Source organism: Natrix helvetica (assembly GCF_964273705.1).
Source record: "Natrix helvetica genome assembly, chromosome: 5".
NCBI lineage: Eukaryota > Metazoa > Chordata > Lepidosauria > Squamata > Natricidae > Natrix > Natrix helvetica.
The window spans coordinates 143,729,234-143,741,428 of NC_138551.1; the positions used below are offsets into that span (position 1 = coordinate 143,729,234).

The following is a 12,195-nucleotide window of genomic DNA, read 5'->3' on the forward strand; positions in this document are numbered from 1 at the left end:
CCGTTTCAAAGCCGAAGAGCCAGCGCTGTCCGAAGACGTCTCCGTGGTCATGTGCCCGGCATGACTCAACTCCCAAAGGCGCACCGAATGCTGTTACCTTCCCACCAAAGGTGGTTCCTATTTTTCCACTTGCATTTTTTACGTGCTTTCGAACTGCTAGGTTGGCAGAAGCTGGGAGAAATACAATACAATACAATAGCAGAGTTGGAAGGGACCTTGGAGGTCTTCTAGTCCAACCCCCTGCCTAGGCAGGAAACCCTATACTGTTTCAGACAAATGCCTATCCAGCATCTTCTTAAAGACTTCCAGTGTTGGGACATTCACAACTTCTGGAGGCAACTTCTGTTCCACTGATTCATTGTTCTCACTGTCAGGGAATTTCTCCTCAGTTCTAAGTTGCTTCTCTCCTTGATTAGTTTCCACCCATTGCTTCTTGTTCTACCCTCAGGTGCCTTGGAGAATAGTTTGACTCCCTCTTCTTTGGGGCAACCCCTGAGATATTGGAAGACTGCTATCATGTCTCCCCTAGTCCTTCTTTCTCTTAAGCTAAGCATACCCAGTTCCTGCAATCGTTCTTCATATGTTTTAGTCTCCAGTCCCCTAATCCTCTTTGTTGCTCTTCTCTGCACTCTTTCTAGAGTCTCCACATCTTTTTTACATCGTGGCGACCAGAACTGAATGCAGTATCCCAAGTGTGGCCTTACCAAGGCATTATAAAGTGGTATTAACACTTCACGTGATCTTGATTCTATCCCTCTGTTGATGCAGCCTAGAACTGTGTTGGCTTTTTTGGCAGCTGCTGCACACGGCTGGCTCCTATTTAAATGGTTGTCCACTAGGACTCCAAGATCCCTTTCACAGTTACTACTATTGAGCAAGGTGCCACCTATACTGTACCTGTGCATTTCGTTTTTCTTGCCTAAATGTAGAACCTTACTCTTTTCACCATTAAAATCACGGGAGCTCACTCCGTTATGCGGCCCTAGGGATTCGAACCGCTGAACTGCTGACCTTTCTGATTGACAAGCTCAGCGTCTTAGCCACTGAGGCCACCGCCTCCCATAATCCTCCCTTGATGATCGCTGTTGGGTCCAGCAATTCTGTCACTCAGCGAGAGGTCACCTGACTGACAAGCGGTTGTTGAACAAGACATCAAGAGATTGTGAGACACCGTGACCCTCGTAAACAATGGGGACCCCAGCGCGCCCCCATTTTGGCTCTCAGTGCCGAAAAAATTTGCCATCACTGTCCTAAACTATAAATAGAAGTTCCTAAAGTATAAATAGAAGACAGCTATATTCCTCTCTTAATGACTGTCCGGTTTAGCAACTTTGCAAAGTTTCCACGGTGCTGAGAAAGTCATCTCCTAACCGGTCCCTCGCATGCATGGCCGTCACGGCTTCTCTGGGGGGGTCACATGACTGCCACTCAGGTGCCAATCCAGCCCGTCAATCGTTGAGATCCTATTTATTCAACCTCTTTTTTGAATATTTTGGAGGGATAACCTCCTCTCCTCGCTCCCTAACCTCAACCTCACTCGGTGACTTTTCTTGAAGCCCAAAGGAGAAAATTCTAAATAAGACAAGACAGGACCCAAAAAAAACCCTCAAAAATATTCTGTGTTTCGTTTTGTTTTTCAAAAGAAGGGTTAATTCTTGCAAAGCAGACGAAGCAGCAAGCAAAGCGCTGAAAAACCAAGGACAGAAACAGGAAAATGCAGGGGTTATTTTGCACACACACAACTCCAAACGGTGCGGGGAAAGGAAAGGGAAAAGAAACGGAGGGCGCAGGGAAGAAAGGACAGTACCTTACAATCGTATCTCTGCTTCAGCTCTTGCATCTCTCTGCCCCCGACTTTCAAAGCCAGAATCTCCTTTTTAGTCCTGGAGCACCTCTCTTTTAGCCTGTGGAGGTCGGGAGAAAGCTGCCACCCCCAAAAATGAACGCCAGCAAAGAGAAGCCGTGGGAGAAAGGAAGAGAGAGAGAGAGGGAGAGAGACAGGGACAGAAATCGGGGTGAGCAAGCCGGAAACACAGCGAAGGCAGGGAGACATCGCAAAGCACCGTGTGGCTGGCAGACAGCAGCAGAAGCAGCGGGGTTAAGGGCATCCCTACGACCCCTTTGGCGAGGGTCCTGCTGGCCCCTCAGCTTGGAACCTGGAGGTGTATTCAATATTCCCCAACCGAGAGACATTAGGAGCATCAAAATTGCTTTTAGAGGGGGCATCGCAAGTCCTTTTCTAAGAGTGGGGCGGTGGCCTAGAGGTGGAGCTCTCGACTCACCAACCCGAGGCTGTGATCCTAGGTAGAGGCAGATATTTCTCTCTCTGGATACCGTGAGAATATATCTCCTGAACAAAAATCTGCATTGGCGACCGTAAGGGCATCTGGCCACTCTGCTAGCTCCATTCCGTTGATGAAGATTGAAAGTCCTTCTTTAGCTAAAGACTCAAAATGCCATCAAGACAAAGCTCTCCAACCGTGGCAACTTTAAAGACTGGTGGAATTTCAACTCCCAGAATTCCTCTGGGTGGCTGGGGAATTCTGGGAGTTGAAGTCCACAGGTGTTTAGAGTTGCCAAGGTTCTTATTGCTCTAATGGTCCAATAAGTTGTAGATCCCGCAAAGGGGTTGCGTTCTGACCTAGGCTTCCCCAAAAAGCACGAGGAAGAGTCCTGGTCCCGACAAGACCCCTTTTAGTAAATGAATGTGTATTCCTCTCCTTCACATCCAGCAAAGGCCTGGCAAACAGTCTTTCAAAGGAATATTTATGACTACAGACCTTATCTATCTTGGAAAGCTGCCATGTAAATATTTTCAAAGGAAAGGAAAGACTTGGCACAGAGTCTCTGAGATTCACGGACAGATCTTCGCACTCCTGAAACGACTCTAACGACCGAACAAATTGTTTCCTGCAAAAAAATCCCCCTCCCCTTTCGCTCCTCTTTTATTTCCTATGGGAGGGGCCAATCACCTTCCACCTGTGGCTTTACTCCCAAGTCTACCCTGATTTCTGAGTTGTTCCCTTTATATGGCAGCTCTGCGCCTGCGCACACTGGGAACAGGCTCCAGCTGTTCCTCTGCCTCACTGCTCTCTAGCTCTGAAGGCACCTGATCACTGCCAGGCAGCCTTGGCCCCGTCTCTGCCTCTGACACAGAGCCATCATCACAACCTTCCTGTTGCGGTCCGCCAGCCGCCTGCAGAGCTGGCAGCAGACTCGGACAGTGAGGAGGTTGGGGAGGAACATGGGCCAATCCTGGAGTCTGGGAAAGGCTCGGACGAGGGCTCTGTGTCAGAGGCAGAGAGGAGGCCAGGGCAATCTAGAAATTATGTGCTGCCTCCGGAGTCTCCAGAGTCAGACATCAGCGAGGAAGAGGAAGGGAAACAGGGGGGACACTGTTCTCAGTGCTTGCATGTACAGAGCTGCCAGAAGGCAAGAACAGTTAAGACAAAAAGAACGACTCGGGGGTAAGACTTGGAGATGATTGGCCCCTCCCATAAGACATAAAGGAGGAGCAAAGGCATCTGAGCCTTTGCAGGAAGCAACTTTGTTCATTCTGGTCGGTTTAAACTCTGAAGCTCCGTTTTGACTCTGGCCTTGCAAAGTTAATTGGCAATTACCGTATTTTTGGTGTATAAGATGCACCAGAGTATAAGGCGCACCCAAGTTTTGAATAGGTGAATTTTTTAAAAAAGTAAGTAAATAGATAGAGGGATAGAGAAGGAGAGAGAAATACAATAGGTAGGTAGGAAGAGAGAGTGTGTAGATAGGTAAGTAGAGGGATAGAGAGAGAGAAAGAGAGAGAGAGAGAGAGGAATACAGTAGGTAGATAGGGAGAGAGAGAGTGTACATAGGTAGGTAGGTAGAGGGATATAGAGAGAAATAGAGAGAGATAGAGAGAGAATATATGGTAGGTGTTTGGCAGCGTTTCAAGGGAGATAAAGGTGGGTGCTTATCAGCCTTATCCCGAAAGACTTTGGCAGACTTCTGTCGGACTCTTGACAAACTATTTGGGACTCATTACGGGCTGTGAATGAACATAATTCACAGCCTTTGAAATAAAAAGAGGGTTTGGGGGATTAAACATGTGCTTTTTACTGTCTCGGGAAGCCTAGGTGAGAACACTTCTCTAGCCTCTAGGACTGGCCCATGCTCCTCCCCAACCTCCTCACTATCCGATTTTGCCGCCAGCTCCATTGGCCGCTGCCGGGCCACAACGAGTTGCTTTCCCTCTTGATTGGCGCCCCCCCCTCCAAATTACCTTCGGCTGGAAGGAAACTTTGGGTTTGGCGTGGGCCGCATTGGCTTTGTTCTCGTCGGCCGAGTCTTCGCTGTAGCTTTCGAATTCGCTGGAGCTCCAGCCTAAATCTTCAGGCTCTTGTGAGGTGAGCTTGGCGTGAAGGACATCTTCATAAATTAAGCTTCTCTCTGAATCTGAAAGAGGGAGAAACGACAGCCAGTTCTTAACCGAGGGAGGGGAGGAAACGGAGGGAGAAAAAGGGGTCCCACAGCACAAGGAGGCTTCAAGAAGAGAAGAAATAATAACAGGAAGAAGGAGACGATGAAACTGAAGAGTGGACATCGGCGGCACAGGATAAATTTTTTAAAAAGAAAGAAAGTGGAATTAAGAGGAAAAAGTTCAGATTAGAGGTAGTCCTCAACTGAAGGGACACGGTGGCTCGGTGGTTAAGACGCTGAGCTTGTCGATCAGAAAGGTCGGCAGTTTGGCGGTTCGAATCCCTAGCACCGCCTAACGGAGTGAGCTCCCGTGACTTGTCCCAGCTTCTGCCAACCTAGCAGTTCGAAAGCACGTAAAAATTCAAGTAGAGAAATAGGGACCCCCTTTGGTGGGAAGGTCATAACATTCCATGCGCCTTTGGGCGTTTAGTCATGCCAGCCACATGACCACATCTTCGGACAGCGCTGGCTCTTCAGCTTTGAAACTGAGATGAGCACTGCCCCCTAGAGTCAGGAACGACTGGCACATATGTGCGAGGGGAACCTTTTACCTTTACCTCTACATACGACCACAATTGAGCCCAACATTTCAGTCGCTAACTGAGACAGTTGCTGTGAGTTTTGCTCCATTTTACAACCTTCCTTGCCACAGTTGTTAAGCGAATCACTGCAACTGATGTTAGTAACCCAGCTGTTAAGTGAATCTGGTTTCCCCATTGACTTTACTTGTCGGAAGGTCACTGTGGGGCACTGTGACCGTCATAAATGCGTTGTCAAAACATCCGAATGTAAATCATTGTCCAAGTACAGGCAGTCCTTGACTTACAATCAATACAATGCAATACAATAAAATAGCAGAGTTGGAAGGGACCTTGGAGGTCTTCTAGTCCAACCCCCTGCCTAGGCAGGAAACCCTATACCGTTTCAGACAAATGGCTATCCAACATCATCTTAAAGATTTCCAGTGTTGGGGCATTCACAACTTCTGGAGGCAACTTCTGTTCCACTGATTAATTGTTCTAACTGTCAGGAAGTTTCTCCTCAGTTCTAAGTTGCTTCTCTCCTTGATTAGTTTGCACCCATTGCTTCTTGTTCTACTCTGAGTTGCTTTGGAGAATAGTTTGACTCCCTCTTCTTTGTGGCAACCCCTGAGATATTGGAAGACTGCTATCATGTCTCCCCTAGTCCTTCTTTCTCTTAAGCTAAACATATCCAGTTCCTGCAACTGTTCTTCATGTGTTTTAGTCTCCAGTCCCCTAATCCTCTTTGTTGCTCTTCTCTGCACTCTTTCTAGAGTCTCCACATCTTTTCTACATTGTGGCGACCAAAACTGGATGCAGTATTCCAAATGTGGCCTTACCAAGGTGTTATAAAGTGGTATTAACCCTTCACGTGATCTTGATTCTATCCCTCTGTTGCTGCAGCCTAGAACTGTGTTGGCTTTGTTTGGCAGCTGCTGCACACTGCTGGCTCATATTTAAATGGTTGTCCACTAGGACTCCAAAATCCCTCTCACAGTTACTACTCTTGAGGTAGGTCCCACCTATACTGTACCTGTGCATTCTGTTTTTCTTGCCTAAACGTAGAACCTTACTCTTTTCACCATTGAATTTCATTTTATTAGATAGTGCCCAATGTTCAAGTTTGTCAAGATCCTTCTGTATCTTAAGCCTGTCTTCTGGAGTGTTGGCTATTCCTGCCAGCTTGGTATCATCTGTAAATTTGATGAGTTCCCCATTTATTCCCTCATCCAAATCATTGATGAAGAGGTTGAAGAGTACTGGGCCTAAAACAGAGCCTTGGGGTACTCCACTGCATATCTCCCTCCATGTAGATGCATTTCCATTGAGGACTACACGTTGAGTGCGGTTGGTCAGCCAGTTACGAATCCATCTGGTGGTGATGCTGTCCAACCCACATTCTTCTACTTTATCTAGGAGTAGGTTATGGTTTACCTTATCAAATGCCTTACCGAAGTCCAAGTAAACTATATCGACGGCATTCCTCTGGTCCACTAATTTTGTCACTTTGTCAAAGAATGCAATAGGATTAGTCTGGCATGGTCTGTTTTTGACAATCAATCATTAGTGACTGTTTGAAGTTACAACAGCGCTGAAAAAAATGACTTATACGACCATTTTTCACGCTTACGACCATTATAACATCCCCATGATGAGAAATTCAAACTCTTGGCAACTGACTCATATTGACGACGGTTGCAGTGTCCTGGGGTCTCGTAATTCCCCTTCTGCGACCTTCCGACAAGCGAACACAATGGGGAAACCAGTTTCCCTTAACAGCCGCGTTAACTAAGTCAAGAACCGCAAGTGATTCACTCAACAACCGCGGCATGGAAGGTTGTAAAAAACAGAGCAAAACTCACTGTCTCGGTTAGCAACTGAAATTCTGGGCTCAACTGTGGTCGCAATTCGAAGGACGTAGGCTAGAATACCTTCCGGAGTTGATAGTCAATCGATTTCTTCTTAGCTGTCAGCTGGAAGTTTTTATTTAAAAACAAGAGAAATTCACAAGCCCCGAAATGCTTATATTCTGTAGTGATGACTAACAGGGAAGGGAAGTAATTAAATATTTCACTATCAGCTCTTTCCCCAAAGGTGGCGAAAGCAACATTAAACATCCCGCTTGCTATGCTGAGTGAGAAAAATAAAACAAGAATGTCAAAACAGAAATCTTTTAAAGATTAGCACACTCTGAAAAGCCCAATGGGGTCTCACCAACCCAGACCAAGCCAACGAACATAAAAAATGACTCTTATTCGTTGTCCTTTAAAAACTAGTTGATAACCTGGTGTTGCCCGGGTATTTATTTAAAAGGGGGGGGGGGAGAGAATGTCCAGATCAAACGTAATTTCTAATGTTGGATTTCCCCCCTGACCAAAGGGAGCCCCCTTGTGGAGCACGGCGAAGCCATTAACATGGTAACTCCACTGCGCTGTATAGTAGAAGCCATTTTAAGCCACAACAGGCTGTATCTTAACAGAAAACACACCCCGAGGGGCGTTAGGGGTGACTTACCCCCCCACAGTATTTTTTTTCCAGAGAGTAAGTCATCTGGGTACCACGTTTGGTTGAAATTGCTTGAGGCGTTCCAGAGTTATGCTGGAACAGACACGCAGCCATTTTTATATAGATATAGATATTACAAATCAGATCTGAAAATGTTAAGGAATTGTAGAAAAAGCATTGGGATTTGACAAGAAAAAGCCTCTGATTCTATAAAAATGGATTAATTTCAGAGAAAACATTGCATTGTGGGGAGGGGGGGACTCAAAATAAAATAAAGTATAAAGAACTGATGTTTAACCAGGGATAGGCGAAATGAACAGCAAATAATTTCAAATCAGCATGGTTGCCTGCTTTTCCATAAACTATAAAAATGGTTTAAAACGGTAAAGGTAAAGTTTCCCCTTGCACATACGTGCTAGTTGTTCCCGACTCTAGGGGGCGCTGCTCATCTCCGTTTCAAACCCGAAGAGCCAGCGCTGTCCGAAGATGTCTCTGTGGTCATGTGGCCGGCATGACTCAACTCCCGAAGGCGCACCGAACGCTGTTCCTTCCCACCAAAGGGGGTCCCTATTTTTTCTACTTGCATTTTTTACGTGCTTTCGAACTGCTTATTTATTTATTTATTTATTTATTATTCATATTTATAGACCGCCCCCTCTCCCGAAAGGGACTCGGGGCGGTGTACAGTCACTAAAATACGTTATAAAATACATACAAAACAGTTAAATAATTAAATACGTAGGTGGAGGAGGTTGCAAGACTGTACATAGAATAATAAATATTAAATATAGTATATAGTGTATTAAAAACTTTTTAAAACCCCAAACCCAATTAAAATGAATAAATCCCCGGGAGGTAGAACTAAGAAAGTGCCAGGCCAGCTGATTGAAATAGGTGAGTCTTTAACTTTTGCCGGAAGGAACGGAGGTCGGTGGTAGTTCGAATGTCAGGGGGGAGGTCATTCCAGAGGGTTGGGCGCATCACAGAGAAGGATCTACTCCTAGGTGTCGCCCGCTGGCATTGACTAGCAGACGGCACCAGGAGGAGCCCCTCTCTGTGTGAGCGGATAGGTCGCAGGGACGTGTGTGGTAGGATGCGATCCTGCAGGTAACTAGGTCCACTGCCATGGAGCGCTTTAAAGATGGTGATCAATACCTTGAAACGCACCCGAAAGGCCACAGGTAGCCAGTGCAGCTCGCGCAGGAGAGGTGTTACGTGGGAGTAACGTGTACTTCCCATAATAACCCGCGCGGCTGCGTTCTGAACTAGCTGCAGTCTCCGGACGCGTCCCAAGGGAAGCCCCATGTAGAGAGCATTGCAGTAGTCCAGGCGAGACGTCACCAGCGCATGAGTGACCGTGCGCAGGGCACTCCGGTCCAGTAGGGGGCGCAATTGGCGCACCAGGCGAACCTGGTGGAACGCCCCCCTTGCCACGGCTGCCACATGGTCCTCCATTGACAGCCGGGCATCAAGGAGGACGCCCAAATTGCGCGCCCGCTCCACAGGGGACAATTGTTCGCCCCCTATGGCCAGCGATGGAGTCAGCAGGTTGGCAGAAGCTGGGACAAGTCACGGGAGCTCCCTCCATTAGGCGGCACTAAGGATTCGAACCCCCAAACTGCCGACCTTTCTGATTGACAAGCTCAGCGTCTTAGCCCCTCAGCCACCGTGTCCCTTATAGAAATGGTTTAAATAAGTAAAATAAAGTAGGAACACTTTTGTATTGAGGATTATCAGGGCGCAGGAGGGCAGAGCATGTTTGGAGTGTCATTCTTGACTTCTGTTCGCAGATGGAAAATAAATCGGGAAATCACTTATTAAGGGAAGTCCTGAAGAAGGAAATCCCTCTAAGATTTGGAAGCCGGTTAAAAGAAACACTGAATATCTTCTTTTAACTCATTTAAAACACATTAAATTGGGATTGCATTCTATTAAGAGCAGGTAGATTAACGGGTTCATTTATCCGCAATAATGCAAATGGATTCTTCTTCCTCTTTTCTTTTGGAATTTTATTATTTTATCATCACTCTCTCTCTCTTTCTCTGTCCCGATTTCACATCCAAATATTGTAGATTTATTAAACCTCCTTCCTTACGGAGGATATTGTTGTTGCAAGAAATCTTTGCCGAAGATCATTTTAGCAAGACAGTTGAAAGAACATTTGTGACAAGAAGGGAAGCATGTTGAAGGAGAGGGAAAGAAAATGGTGTGATCTTGAGCGAAGAGGAGAGGTGCGAATGAGAGGCGTGGAGGAGTGTAAGCCTACCACACGGCTGTAAATCGACTTTCTCGGAAGGGACATCATCGTAAATCACTTCATCGTCAACAGAGGGGAAGGTAAACTGATCACCTGGAACAAAGAACGAGATAAGGTAGGGAGGGCAACTGAACCTAGAGGGATGTTCTGACCGAGGCTTCGCAAGAGCCTGAAGCAAATTCCTTGTCATGACAAAAAACCCTTTTATTAATTCGTTGTGAATTCTGCTCATTCACATCCAGCAGTCTTTGGAGGGAGGATTTACAGCCACAGACCTTCTCTGGCTTGGAGAGCTGCCAGGCCGATATCTGCAGAACTTGGCCAGGAGTCTCGGAGACTCACGAACCAATTAAGCGAACTAATTGCCTCCTGCAAACTCCACTCCCCTTTCGCTCCTCTTTTATTCCCTCTGGGAGGGGCCATTCATCGTCCACCTGTGGCCTTACTCCCAAGTCGACCCCTGTTCTTTAGCTGTTCCCTTCATCTGGCAGCTCTGTGCATGCGCCCACTGGGAACAGGCTCCAGCTGTTCTTCTGCCCCACTGATGTCTGACTCTGAAGGCAGCTGATAACTGGCAGACGGCCGTGGCCCCCTCTCTGCCTCCGACACAGAGCCCTCGTCCGAGCCTTCCCCAGACTCCAGGACTGGCCCATGTTCCTCCCCAACCTCCTCGCTGTCTGAATCTGCTCCCAGCTCCGCTGGCGGGCCACAACAGGTGAATCCAACCACATGGAAACCAAGGACTGCAAAGCCACCATGAGGGCTAGAAACTTGGCTTGCTGGAGCTGCAGCAGGGAGCCATTTGGAGCCAGCGATCCGCTGCTCCCCACACTCAGCCCTCAGTAGAAAATGGGTCCTCCTACCTTGAGATGAATGTCTTCGCTTCCAGCTGTAGATTCGTGTCCCAGTCTGGGAAAAATCTCCATTGCTCACGGTGCCCACCAATCTAGAACAGGGAGACAGTTTTGAAAAAGTTGGCTTTGCACCCATAAACCCTTCGTGGCTTTTCTCGTCCCGAACCCAAGCAAGCAAAAATATTTTTCCCCCATTTTTAATTTTATTTTTAAACATAAAAGACAACATAAAAAAATTTCATCCATTACATACAGCATGTCGTTTAGTTACAAGTGTTTTTGCATCCGTATTTTCAATTACATACACAATCACAGATTTTCCATCTAATATAACCAAAAACCTCGCTTTCATTGTACAGCACATATTAAATTACGATTAATATTTCTTTTTTTTACCCAGTAAACTTAATTCTCTTACATTCTTGATTGTCTGCTTAATAACAACGTACCTTTATGTAATCATTGTCTCATTTTAAATATTTTTACGGTATAAATTTTTTTTATCAAGTGTTTATATTTATATATCTATCACTATTTTCAACAGGATATCTTTATAGTAATGCACTTAGAGTTATACATTATATTACCAATCCTCTATCAAGTGGACATAAATTCGTTATTATCTTTGTCCTTCATTTTATAACAAAAGATTCTAAATTATTCATGTATATGTCAGTGTTTCAAATATTATTCTGCCTTAAAAGGGGGGCAAATTCGGATCAGCAACCCTTCAACATAACTCTTCGTTAAGTTTTCACAGGGATCCTTATAGTTTGCAACCTCCAGCCAGAGTGGGTATTTCTGAACTTTGCCCACCTGAAAAGCTTTTATAGCACCTGGGACAATGCATTTTTTTTTTTACAAAAAATAGAAAACAGCATTTCCAAAAAGACATTAACCGAATCTTGGGAAGCTTCTTCTCCGGTAATATTGTATTGCAAACTAGGGCATATAAAACCTTGGCTAGACCTATTCTCGAATACAGCTCAACTGCCTGGAATCCACACTGTCTATCGGACATTAATGCAATTGAGAGAGTCCAGAGGTATTTCACGAGAAGAGTCCACCTCTCCTCTACTCACAATAGAATCCCCTTATGCCCCCAGCCTTAATTTTGGGCTCAAACAACTTAGACCTACGCCCCCTTCGGTCTGACCTGAGCGTAGTACGTAAAATTGTCCGCTACAACGTTCTACCTGTCAATACAACTTCAGCTTCAACCTCACCAAGACACGAGCACACAATAGATACAAGCTCAAGGTAAACCGCTCCAAACTCGACTGCAGAAAATACAACTTCAGCAACAGAGGGGTCAACGCCTGGAATGCTCTACCCGACTCCTTTGTTACATCCTCAAACCCCCCATAATTTTAACCTAACACTTCTCCTGTTTTTTTTTAAACAATTTTTTTAATTATTTTTACAAAAAATTCCAGGAAAGGGGATAATGGGTGAAGTTACAAATTTTGACAGCTACATTATGCAGGAAATGGCACCCCCCCCCCAATTCTCATAACTTTCACTTATTAATACATTAGATAATTACTACTTAGCAATATTTTGACAGCATATTTTACCTTATATCTTCAAGTAATTTCAG

General features: G+C 45.7%; 1 protein-coding gene across 8 annotated transcripts in view; it reads right to left on the reverse strand.

The window, feature by feature from the left end:
• ARHGEF10L (Rho guanine nucleotide exchange factor 10 like) overlaps positions 1-12,195 on the reverse strand; it is a 128,233-nt gene that overhangs the window by 68,050 nt on the left and 47,988 nt on the right. For 6 of the 8 annotated variants that reach the window (XM_081954599.1, XM_081954598.1, XM_081954601.1 and 3 more), the window contains 3 exons: positions 10,605-10,687; positions 9,751-9,834; positions 4,262-4,434 (listed from right to left, as the gene is read on the reverse strand). In XM_081954599.1, coding sequence (XP_081810725.1) covers positions 4,262-4,434; positions 9,751-9,834; positions 10,605-10,687 — 340 coding nt within the window. Of the gene's footprint in view, positions 1-1,807; positions 1,925-2,282; positions 2,292-4,261; positions 4,435-9,750; positions 9,835-10,604; positions 10,688-12,195 lie in introns of those variants that run through there. The other 2 variants (XM_081954605.1, XM_081954604.1) reach the window with 2 other exon arrangements.